This window comes from Hemiscyllium ocellatum, chromosome 13, assembly GCF_020745735.1.
Source record: "Hemiscyllium ocellatum isolate sHemOce1 chromosome 13, sHemOce1.pat.X.cur, whole genome shotgun sequence".
NCBI classification, from domain to species: Eukaryota; Metazoa; Chordata; class Chondrichthyes; order Orectolobiformes; family Hemiscylliidae; genus Hemiscyllium; species Hemiscyllium ocellatum.
Genome location: NC_083413.1, coordinates 38545315 through 38557425, shown reverse-complemented (window position 1 = coordinate 38557425; position 12111 = coordinate 38545315). Strand labels below are relative to the sequence as shown.

General features: G+C 37.3%; 2 protein-coding genes across 2 annotated transcripts in view; both read right to left on the bottom strand.

Annotated features, from left to right (window-relative positions):
- Positions 1-1913, bottom strand: part of cops7a (COP9 constitutive photomorphogenic homolog subunit 7A) — a 34835-nt gene extending 32922 nt beyond the window's left edge. Inside the window, exon 1 of the mRNA XM_060834122.1 lies at positions 1837-1913. The gene's annotated coding sequence lies outside the window, so the exon portion shown is untranslated. The remainder of the gene's footprint in view (positions 1-1836) is intronic.
- Positions 1914-5768: 3855 nt separating this feature from the next.
- The window catches only part of LOC132821515 (endothelin-converting enzyme-like 1), a 118361-nt gene continuing 112018 nt past the window's right edge, over positions 5769-12111 (bottom strand). Inside the window, exons 16-17 of the mRNA XM_060834121.1 lie at positions 10998-11074; positions 5769-5868 (exon numbers count right to left, since the gene is read on the bottom strand). Coding sequence (XP_060690104.1) covers positions 5769-5868; positions 10998-11074 — 177 coding nt within the window. The remainder of the gene's footprint in view (positions 5869-10997; positions 11075-12111) is intronic.

Genomic DNA, 12111 nt, shown 5'->3' with positions numbered 1-12111 from the left:
CATTGCAAAGACCAGTTTACAGCCCCAGTTGAGAAAGGGAACAACAGGAAGGCACCTCCTTCACCCATTTAGAATGGACATACTACTGTAGTTAAGAGACATTACAATGTAGGTTTTTTTCAGAATGAGACCTGGCTTAAATTACAAGGGAAGGACTCAACAAACTAGTTTTATTGCCTAGAATTTAGAAGTTTGAATTATAGACATTTTCTGAAGTTAAGAGTGAACAAATAGTTCATTTCTATAGAGACAGACTCTTCAACAATGACATTTCTACATACATTGATCATTAGCAGTTTAGAACAGCCTTTTATAAACATAATCAATCTAGCACCAGTTGCTCAGTGGACTAAAAAAAGTGATCATGTTTAAGAAACAAGTAGTTTATGACTTGGGGTAGTTGATGAACAAAGAGAGCAGAAATAATCTAGTCTTACTGAGAAGTTTAAACGCATGCTCAGGATCAATTGAGATTTTAAAATCAGCCAAATGGAAAATTGTGGAAGGAGCAGCATGATGGAATTGACAAAGTGGATAGCTTTGGTTTTAACACCCTAGCAAATCCCTTCATAATTTAAAGGCCTCTATCAGAATAGGGAAAAAAAACACACCAACCCACTTAACCATTCCTTGTAGCTGAATCCTCTCAAGTTTAGCAACATTGAGAATATTTTTGACATTTTCCCAGACCCGCAGCTTCCCTTTTGTAAAATAAGGACCATATATTTGAACCAATATTCAACATACATTCCTGCATAAATAAAATACCAGGACTTGGTTTGCCTGATCAACTTGTACTATTTTCAGTGATGGACTTGTAATCCTGGATTTCAATGTCCCTCTACCTTATTTAATTACTTATTTCCATGCACTTCTACTAAAATGGATCAGCTTGCTATAAATTTCATTTATCTACCAGCCTATTTCTTTCTATATTTTGATACAGTACTTCACATTCCTAACCTTTGCCAATGCAATATTATCACCACTAGAAAACACTTCTCCCATGTCCAAAAACCCCCTCATATTTGCACTCATATTTTCTGGTCATGTAACATATTCTACAACTCATCTAACTCCACACACCTTCACCTTTTGTCACAGCTTTGTGACAACTTATCTTACTACACATGATTTTAAAAAATACATTAACATGATGAGGGAAAACAATGAACGGTTAAATTCATTTTCTTTCTTTGTTTAAAAAAAGATTGGATTTTAGCCAAGTACCAAAGTACATGGGGACGTAGGAAAGAAAAAGAAATTGCTTTTTAAAAAAAAACTCAGCAGGTCTGGGAGCATGCGTGGAGAGAAAGCAAAGTTAACGTTTCGGGCTCAGTGACTTTTCTTTAGACCTGCTAAGTTTTTACCAGCAATTTCTTTGTGGTTTCTGATTTACAGTATCCGCAGTTCTTTAGAGCTGTTTGGAATTAAGAGAACCTAATTACGCTTAGTAACAAAAGAAGGTGCATGAGTTCTCGTCTGCATTGTACTCATTTACACTTCAGCTCTATCAGAGCTCTGTAGTTCATCAGCTTTAAACCCATTTTTAAAATGGGTTTTCCCGCTCAAATCGAGCGACAGAGAACACACCTTTAAGAAGTCACGTTTTAAACTACGAAGAAAATCCTTGATCCTTTAAAGTACATAATCAAAAAAAAACAATGTATTTGACGCTCACTGCTAGGCCCAGATCCGATATCCCTGCAACCACACAACGTGCTAATAACTCAAACAGCTAAGCCTTACAATACATTTATCAGACAACTACAATTACTGTCTTTCAGTCAACCACCACCGAAACATCTACAATCTCCATGCTTTTGAAGAACTCACCTACAACTAGGCCCTTTGCTTTAGTCCCTCTTTTAGCAGCGAGGCGGGCACCCCCGCCTCGCTTAGCGCCTATTGGCCGGAACCGCAGCCTCCTGGACCCACCCCTAACACCAATCGAGCTTCCTATTTGCTGGCTCAGCTATCGATCAAATCACGTAAGCCCGCCAACCGTGTTTCATTCATAAGGCGGATCCGTTAGGTGCGCCTCGTGACATTTAAATTTAAGTCTCACGCACGCGGCGTAGTTATCGCTCCTACTATTGTGTTCTGTGGAAGGATAATTTCTCTCCACACATGCTGAGTTTTTCCAGCATTTTCTGTTTTTGGTTCTGATTTCCAACGTCTGCAGTTCTTTTATTTCTTTTTGCTCCTGTTTTACGTTTGGGGAGAGGACGAAAGCGAGAAAGGCTGGAAATAGCGATTCAGTTAGCAACGGCGGGGCAATCACTCAAGTTAAGGAACCTTTAGCGTTGAGGAATCAAATTCACAAAACATCAAGATATCACGTTGCTTGATTTAAGTTAGCACGGAAACCAAACAGGGCCCCAATTCTAGGTAGGACAATATTTATCAAACGTTGTTTGGATAGAATTGAAGTTGAGCTTATCGGTATCTCACCACTGCAACCAGGGTCAGTATACATGTACACCAGAAGGAAAAAAACAGTAATTAAGGTGAAAGAGTTTAACATCTCTTTTATACTCTTAAAATGGAGAACCTGTACAATAGGTGCATTCATTTCCAAATATTACTTTTTCCTAACTGGTTATCCCTTTGTTAACATTTGCAAATCAACAAATGTTCTGTCACATACTGATTTTCCCATTTTTAATCAATTCAACAAGATTTGGGAATTCAATGCCACCACACAATTTGTGATGCAATGATAATGATGCTACAAGTGGACTTTCCCTTGAACAGTTCTGCCCTGCGTGATGAGGTTAGCAGTCAGTGCAAGTGACAAAAGCATAAAACCTCAACTTATTTTCTTTCCTGATACCATCTCAACGTAGAATCCTGATGAAGGCCATGACTCAGTAATTAATCTTCCTTAATGTTCTCTATCCTGCACAGCCATGGCATCTGCCACTGCTTCTTTTAGAAACTTTCTTAATCAGCTTGCTTAGAGATGTTGTAATGCACCTCTGGATTGACTTGAGTCAGATCTCCTGGTTCAGAGGAGTGACACAGTGTGACACAAGAGCCTCATGCTACCTATTTTAGGAACAGCAGTCCTAATTGTTTCAACCTATAGTCCTCCCAGCTGTCCAACTCAGTTGACGTTTCAGGTTCCGGTAACCCTTCCTCAGAATTGATAGTAGCTAGGAAAATGTCAGTTTATATGCTGAAGATAGGGGGCTCAATTCCCACCTATAGTTTACTCCTTACCTCCTCCCTCCACCCTATCTTCTGCATATAAACCAATATTTTCCTAATTACTGTCAGTTCTGAGGAAGGGTCACTGGACCTGAAATGTTAACTCTGATTTCTTTTCACAGGTGTTACTAGATGTTCTGAGCTTTTCCAGCAACTTCTGTTTTTGTTTTTAATTTACATCATCTGCAGTTCTTTCAGTTTACATTTAGTGTCAAACTCAGACTGTGGTGAGATCATACCTGGAATATTGTCCTGTTTTGGTCTCCTTACTTGAAGAAGGATATGGTGGCATTGGAGGCAGTTCAAAAGAGGTTCACCAGGTTGATTCCAGGGATGGGAGAGCAGTTGCACGAGGAGCAGTTGAATAGTTTGGGCTGGAGTTCAGAAGGATGGGGGGGGGGGGGGGGATCTGAAATGCTGAAAAGGATTGATATGGTGGATGTTTAACAGATGTTCCACCTTGTGGGACTATCTCAAAGAAGAGGTCATAGATATAGAGTGAAAGGAGGTAGGTTCAAAACTGAGATGAGGATAACTACTTCTTTTAGAGGGTTGTGAATCTGTGGAACTCACTGCCCCAAAGTGCAGTGGAGGTAAAATCAATCAACAGGTTCAAGAAAGAAATAGATATGTTTCTGATAAAAAGCAGGATAAAGGGCTATGGGGAGCTGGCAGGAAAGTAGAGTGCAACCAGGATGATCATGTTAAATATGGATTGGTTGTATGAGAAAATTCTCATGCAGATTCCTTTTAACCTCATTCTTGAATATTAAGAAACTCTACTGGACAAATAGCATAAGTGTTGTGTCAATAGCATAAGTCAGAGGCTGGGTATTTTTTGTTAAGAGGCTTAGCTGTTAGCTTGCAAAGCCTTTCCACTATTTAAAAGACAAAATTAGGCGTGTGATGGAATGGTGTCTCATTTGGATGGATGCATCTGCATCGACACTGACAAAGTTCAACACCATCTCTAGATCAAAGCATCTGATTAATATATCATTCCTAGCCAAAATATTGACTTTTTTCATACACCATTTATACTAACCATAGGACGTTATTTAGAAACTTGGCAAGGCTTCTTAAGGATCATCTCTCAAACTCAGTTTACCCCACCCAGAAAGACTCCATGCAATGAAATGTGATCATGGAATCAATCTGCCAAAAAACTAATGACCATATCTCAGGAAAGAAAGATATTTAACTCAAGTACACCAATCCTGAGATTGAAGTTGTGTCATTTCTGAATGTTGCTCAGCACATACAGGCTGTTGAGCTAAGTGATAGTCTGGTTACTCAAAGCTGTTAACTTGTCAGCTACCTTGGGAATTACTCCTAAAGTGACCTCATCAACTTATAAATACAGACTCTGGTCACTGCTAGTGATGACTTAAAATGATATGTTGAATAGTGGGCTTCTTATTTTGTTACATAACTATGCCCTTTAATGACCTGCAACTCAATGTTAGGTAACTTTGATTATATTTATGCATATCTATTAAGTGTTTGTGAGAGAATTTTAAATTTTCCTTGTGATTTATAACCAACAAATCGTGTTCATCATATGGCTTTCTTTTTGAAAAATATTCACAGACACAGCAGGATTAAGCTAGGGGAATAAACTAAAACCTCTTTGATCTCAACTGATTTGAAAGCAAAACAGTTTGCTGAGCCAAGTCACGTTTATTTCGTCACAAGGTCTACACTGAGGGGAAAAGAAACACAAATGGCTCCTTAGTAAAGCATTAAAGGAAAGTATTAAGGATTCATCTGCTTCCTCACTACGTCAGGATACTACAACTTTCTTACATTATTTTGAGTTTGCATGTTATATCTTCAAAGGAAAGTGTAAACACAGAATCAGTACATTAGAAAATACAGATGTTTGATAGCATGATTAAATACCAGAATACTTGAAACCTACAGTCATTGACATTTAACAAGCTAACAAGTTAGTTTTCAATAATACTAAATATAAAAATTAACTAGTCACATTTTCAATTTTTACACAAAGGTTATACACTGAACAATTTTTGTTTAATGGATATCACACACTCTAAAAGCTCAAGCAATTTGGTGTAGATTTATTTCATGTTCTGCTATGAATTTAAAGAAAAAAGAAACTCAATTACTTCTTTTTATGATACATTTTTATTTGTAAGACATAAGCTTTTGTTAAGCTTTTAATAAAGTGCACAAATATTCAACCAGTCTAAAACACCTTGCTTGATTTTTAACAACTGGCATACATTGAAACACAAAAGTAACATGAAGTACAGTTCAATCATGAAGCATCTATTACCTAAACGTAGTTTAGGATTGGTAATACGAGGCATAGTGAAAAGAGGAAGATTCTTATTCAAATCTCTTGTGCAAAGATGTGATTTTTACGTGAATCATTAAAATAATGACATTTTGCTGCTCTGAAAACAGTCCAGAATTCAGCTACGTTTATTTACGAAAATAAAAATGCAATTGAAAAAAAAAGAATTGGCCACATTTTATCAAACATTAAGAAAAAGTAAAATAGCTTTGTATATTAAAAATTGAATCTGGAATCACCACACTGAACACTTTTCAACTGGATTCATTGGAGCTCTTTTAGGACAATGGAATACCCTTCCAAATTCATCAAACTGGGAAACACTTCCAAGAACCCTGTTAAAATAAGAATGAAGATTACTGCTTTCAAGTTAAACAACCTATTCTTGTAAATCTATATTATATTTAGTTTGTAAAGTTTAGTTACAAGTATTTATGGCTTAGTTTGTAAAATAAATACCCATGGCTGAACCATATCCTTTATTCAATTACTGGTCTCTGGATATTGCAATTATTACAGAATATTAAGACACTACAATTGACCTCTGCTCCTAAACTAAAGAAGGGCAATTTAACAATTTTCATTGCTATTCATTGACCTCTGTTACAGATTGATATTGAACAAGAAGAAGATTAGGATTGGATGTCAGCTTTCTACAATTAAATAGTCTGCTGACATATGTTTTAGACTTACAGAATAGTCACTTAGGTGGCAGAATAAATGGAATCAATGCCTGTGGATCCACAGTCCTGGTTCTTTAGAACAACAGGGAATTGCAAACCTGATAGCTGGATCCATACTGTCTAATTTTATCTCCTTTTCCTTGTATCCTTTTACAAATTTCCTTTTTAAATACTTAACTATTCTCTGTTTTAGCTGGCTGTAATTTTAAAAAGTCCATGTTCTAATAAGATATTTATTTACATTTTAGATGCTGTAGAAAATAATCTTAGAAAATACAAAGTACTAAAAGAATATAAATTGGCTATAATCAGGAAGATTTGTGGTTAAAGAATTTTGATTTATTGGACACCACGGTTTAAAGGAAAAATTAGAATTCATAAAGAAATAGCCAAATAAATGATTATGTGCACTAATGTAATGATTTAGTTTTTTTTGGGCCAATTTCAAAATTACTCAGAATTTAAAGGATAGAAATTAGACTATTGACTGAAAGGTCCACACTAGAAGAACATTATTACTATGGAAGAGCATATCAATCAGCTGTAGACATTTGAAGGTTGCAGAAAGGACATTAGTGAGGAATGTCTTAGAGTTAAGAAGTCAAGAGCTTTTTTTTACAGCATGCATAAAGGCCTGTAGAGTCTGCACTGGTCATCAAACTTCCATCTATTCTAATCCCATTTTCCGGCACCTGGCCTGTAGGCTGGTGCATGATCCTGTTTCAAGTGTCCATTTAAATAGTTCTTAAAAGTTCTTGAGGTTCCCATCTTTACCATCCTTTTAGACAGTGAGTTCTTGACTCTCTGAAGAATTCTTCAAATTCCCTGTAAACTTACTGCTCCTTACCTTAAAACTGTACCCTTTGGCTATTGGCCCTCAATTAAGAGGAAAAAAAAATCTCTGGCTACCCTATTAATGACCCTCAGAAGTTTGAACACCTCAATCAGATAGTATTCAGCTTTCACTGCTTGAAGGAAATCAAGCATATCCTCTCTAGTTTCTCTTCATTGCTGAATCGCTCAAGTCCAGGCAACATTATGATCAGTCTTGTCTGCATCCTCTGTAGTACAATCATATCCTTCCTCTAGTATGGTGATCAGAACTGTACAAAGTACTTCAGCTGTGGCTTAACTAAAGTTATTTATAGCTCCATTATAACTTCCTTGATCTTGTATTCAATGTCTTAACAAAGAAAGGAAAGAATCCCAAATGTTATCTTTACTGTCTTATTTACCTGTCCTGTTGCCTTTAATATCTATGGACATGCACATCAAGTGTTTCCTAGGCTCCTGCCATTCAACATGTACTCAATTTCCTTGGTAGTCCTCCCAAAATGCAATACATCACACTTTTGAGGATTAAGTTCATTTGCCGCTATTCAGCCCATCTAACCACCTGAACTACGTTGTTCTGTCGTCTAACTCTTCCCTTTTTGCTATTTAACACACCACTAATTTTTGTATCATCCATGAACCCTCCTATATTCAAGTTGAAATTATTAATGTACACAAAACAAACAGCTAGAGACCCAAAAACTATGATGTACCACTGGACACAGGCTTCCAATATATAAAAAAACTCTTCAGTCATTACCCTCAGCTTCTTGCTAGAAAAAAACCTACTTTGGACTCAATTTGCCAAGTTGACCTAGATATTAAAAATAATAGGATCCATCTGAGCTACTGAAGGTTTAGATGAATCATATGCATTCAAATTTACAAATGTCTTGGGTTTAAGAGGCTGACAAGATACATAACTTTAATGTTGCTATTAGTTTTTATTAAAAAATCTGGCATGATTTGGCAATGTCAGTGAATAGGAAATCCTTTGTTCCAGACTGACACATGGAATGGAAAAAAATTCCACAGGAGACATCACATAGATTATTTTTTAAGGATAGTAAAGGAAGAAGAAGATAGCAAAGCTGAAAGGAACAGAGTGCAAAAAAGACAACACCAAACCAGAGAGAGACTTTCAGTTATCTACCTGATGCAAGGTAAATAGATGAAGATAGCTTTTATAGTAAATCATTACTATCACCATTCAAATGTGAAAGAATGGTTTGGACCTGTTTAGGTTTGGGGAACTCTTAGAAAGGGGAAAATTCTGCCTCAATGGTCTGCCGTATTTCCAGGTCATTGGCCTTGTTTTTGAGAAACAAACAGTTATTCTTCAATGAATAAAAACTAGAGTAAATGCATACTTAGCAGATTGCCTTTCTGCTCTATTTAGCAAATTGTCATAATGTAATTGTTTGAATACCTTATTTATGTTTTTGCAAGAGAATTATACAAATAAACAAATCTGCTGGATTGTTGCGCGGAACCATGAAACAGAAGACAAAGTATCAGACAGTTTGGGAGAGGGTTATTAGGCTGGAGGGGATTGCCGGAGATTGACGTAGAGACAATCTGAGTGGCACAGTGGCTCACTGGCTAGCACTGCTTCCTCACAGCACCAGGGACCCGGGTTTGATTCTTCCCGTGTCTGCGTGGGTTTTCTCCGGGTGCTCTGGTTTCCTTCCACAATCCAAAGTTGTGCAGGTTAGGTGAATTGGTCATGCTAAAATTGCCCGTAGTGTTAGGTGCATTAGTCAGGATAACTATCGGGTAGGGGAATGGGTCTGGTTGGATTACTCTTTGAAGGGTCAGTGCAGACTTGTTTCCATACTATAGGGAATCTAACCTAATCAATGTTACCAACTAACTATAGATGGACAATACAAGAATATGAGAACCAGATGGATTTACAACTCCTGCTCATATGGAGGGCCAACATTAATGCTAATGTTTTGGAGAAATATGGACTGTTTCTATAATGTAAATTCTTAGGCTTAATCTGTCATTGGAAGTATGGAAAATACTACTGTCGGGGTAGCCACATAAAACTATCTTTTTTTAATGGACTTGGGTGATGTTGATCATAAATATAGTTCACAGTATCTCAGAGAATGTGTGAACTATGGGGAAATCTTTGTCTGCAGTTTGGGAACAAAAAAATTCAGACATTCAACTTTCCTTTGAAAAACATTGCCTCTACACCGACTCATAAAACATTTAATCGATTACAGGTGGTGGAAGTCCCATAGAGGAAACTTACAATTCACCTTATACACCTTAATCTTATCCAAGTAAAAATAAAGACATTGAAAGAGCTCTTCAATGAAAGAACAGTTTACTACAAGATAATAAAGATGCCATTCAAACAATGTTAGAACTGTTCTGCAAAATCTGTCAATATTGTTTGCTGCGACGACTCTTATAACCATTCTTGGAGCTCAGTCCAAGCATTTAGAATGCGGCCACCTGTCACCTGTATCAACAAAAGCAGGTAGAACAAATGGCCAAACATCTCCTTTGTTCTCAGGTGATCTTGTTATGAATGCTTTGCTAAGCTCCAAGAATGGATAATAGCAGACAATTACTGGAGATAAGACTCAAAACAAATCTTGGGGAGCAGAAAAAGTGGGAACACCGCTGGCTTTGAATTGATCTGATGTGCTGGTTGTGTGAGCATGTAGCTGCTTCTACTAAATGGCATGCCAGTAGTCCAAGATTGGGATAGAGAATTCCAAAGATTTACCATCCTTTGAGTGAAGAAGTTCCTGTTCATTTGAGTCCTAAATGGCCAAACTTTCTCTCTGAGATCGTGGCTCCTGGTTCTCGACAACACAATCTGGAAATATTTTTCCTTTATCTACACTGTCAAACCCATAAGAATCTTGTGTATTTTATTGCAATCACCTCTCATTCTTCTAAATGAACGAATATGGACTGTCTCATCAATCTCTCGTCATAAAACAATCCCATAATCCCAGGGATCAGACTAGTGAACCTTTGTTGCATTGTCTCTATGGCATGTATATCCTTTCTTACTTAAGGAAACCAAAATAGCACACAATATTCTCGACACACAAAGTTCGATACAATTGCAGAGGAGCTCTACTCCCGCAAATCCTCTCAATTGTGAAAGAATGGTTTGGACCTGTTTAGGTTTGAGGAACCCTCAGAAAGGAGAAAACTCTGCTACTTATTAATTAGGTTTCAATCAAAGTGGAATGTCAAAGCTATTATTCACAATAAAATTACCAATGGTAAGGCCTTGTTTTCGAGTGAATAAAAATTAAGAGAGAAAATGCAGAGTGTTAGCGTCCTTCTAGCAAAATCCAAGAAACAGTGGTGGTCTGGGGGTGGGGTGGCAATAAGTAAGACTGAAAGGACATTTGTGAGGTCACTACTCAGTGAGACAGATATTGACAAGAAGGCCATGACTTTCCATTACTTATGGAACAAGGACAGTTTTGAAACTTTGAAATCAATGGAAATAAAATGAAGACAAACAAAAGTGTCTTCTCCCTTGTTTTCACCCATTTTGCACTATTATGTAAGATCAGGATCTATTGTATTAACTTTTAACATCTTTTTAAATAGCAATGTAAGCCATTTAGTTGTAAAAAGAGTTTCTATGCAGCAGGAAGTTAAACCACATTTTCAGGGCACCGAGAGTTGTACTGTCTTTATGGTCACATCAATAGAAGTTCCATTCAGAGAGTTTATATTGGCACATCAGTGTGAGGAAAAATGCTTGAAATAAGTTTGCTATTGATGATGTACAGAATACAAAAATCTGTAGTTTAAGTACAAATGTTAATTCTGACTGAGTATCAAAATGATTTTGACATAATGTAGGATGTAAATCATGAAGTCAAAAGTATCCACGAATAAAACTTTTTTTAATTTCATGAAACAGCAGAAGGATAAAGTGCTTTAAAGAATCATACCTGCAGTGTTCTGGGGCATGTTTATCAGTAAGCAGCTGTAGGTAGATGGACTGTGATCTTCTCTTCATGCACCAATTCTAATGAGGTAGTGTAATAATTTAAAAAATAGTCAGCATTTCATTAGAGACATAGAGTCATACAGTAATACAGCATGGAAACAGTCCCTTTGGCCCAACTCAGCTTGTTCAAATTGCCCACATTTCGTCCATATCCCACTAAACCCTTCCTATCCATGTACCTATCCTAATTTTGCTATCATACTTGCCTCAACTACTTTTCTGGCAGCTCATCCATATACACATCATTCTCTATATGAAGAAGTTGCCCCTCAGGTCTTTCGTAAACCTTTCCCCTCTACCTTAAGCCTATGCCCTGTAGTTTTCAATTCCCCATTCCTAGGGAAAAGACTATATGTATTAATCCCATCTATGCCCTTCATGATTTTATATACCTCAATAAGGTCACTTCTCATTCTCCTACATTCCAAGGAAAAAGTCCTACCCTGGCCAACCTCCTCCTACAACTCAGGCCTACTAGTTCTGGCAACATCCTTGTAAATTTTCTTTGCACTCTTTCCTGTTTGACTGTCTTTTCGATAACAGGGTGATCTGGTAGCTTAGGTGACTTAAATACCAAAGAAATTAAGACAAACAATCTGAAGGGAAACATTCTTAGATTAGATTGTCTACAGTGTGGAAACAGGCCCTTCGGCCCAACCAGTCCACACCGACCCTCCGAAGAGTAAGCCACCCAGACCCATTTCCCTAATGCACCTAACACTATGGGCAATTTAGCATGGCCAATTCACCTGACGTGCACATATTTGGACTGTGGGAGGAAACCCACGCAGATACGGGGAGAATATGCAAACCCCACACAGACAGTTGCCTGAGGCTAGAATCGAACCCGGGACCCTGGTGCTGTGAGGCAGCAGTGCTAACCACTGAGCCGCCCCTAATTATTGTTATTATTGTTTATTATTAGGAAAACAAACCTTTGTGATGAATTTATCCATCAGGAGATAATTATAAATTAATTTGTACCACTTTACAATTGCAAACGATGAGTATATTATTTAGTTGGCAATGGGCCAATCAGTATGTACTATTGAACT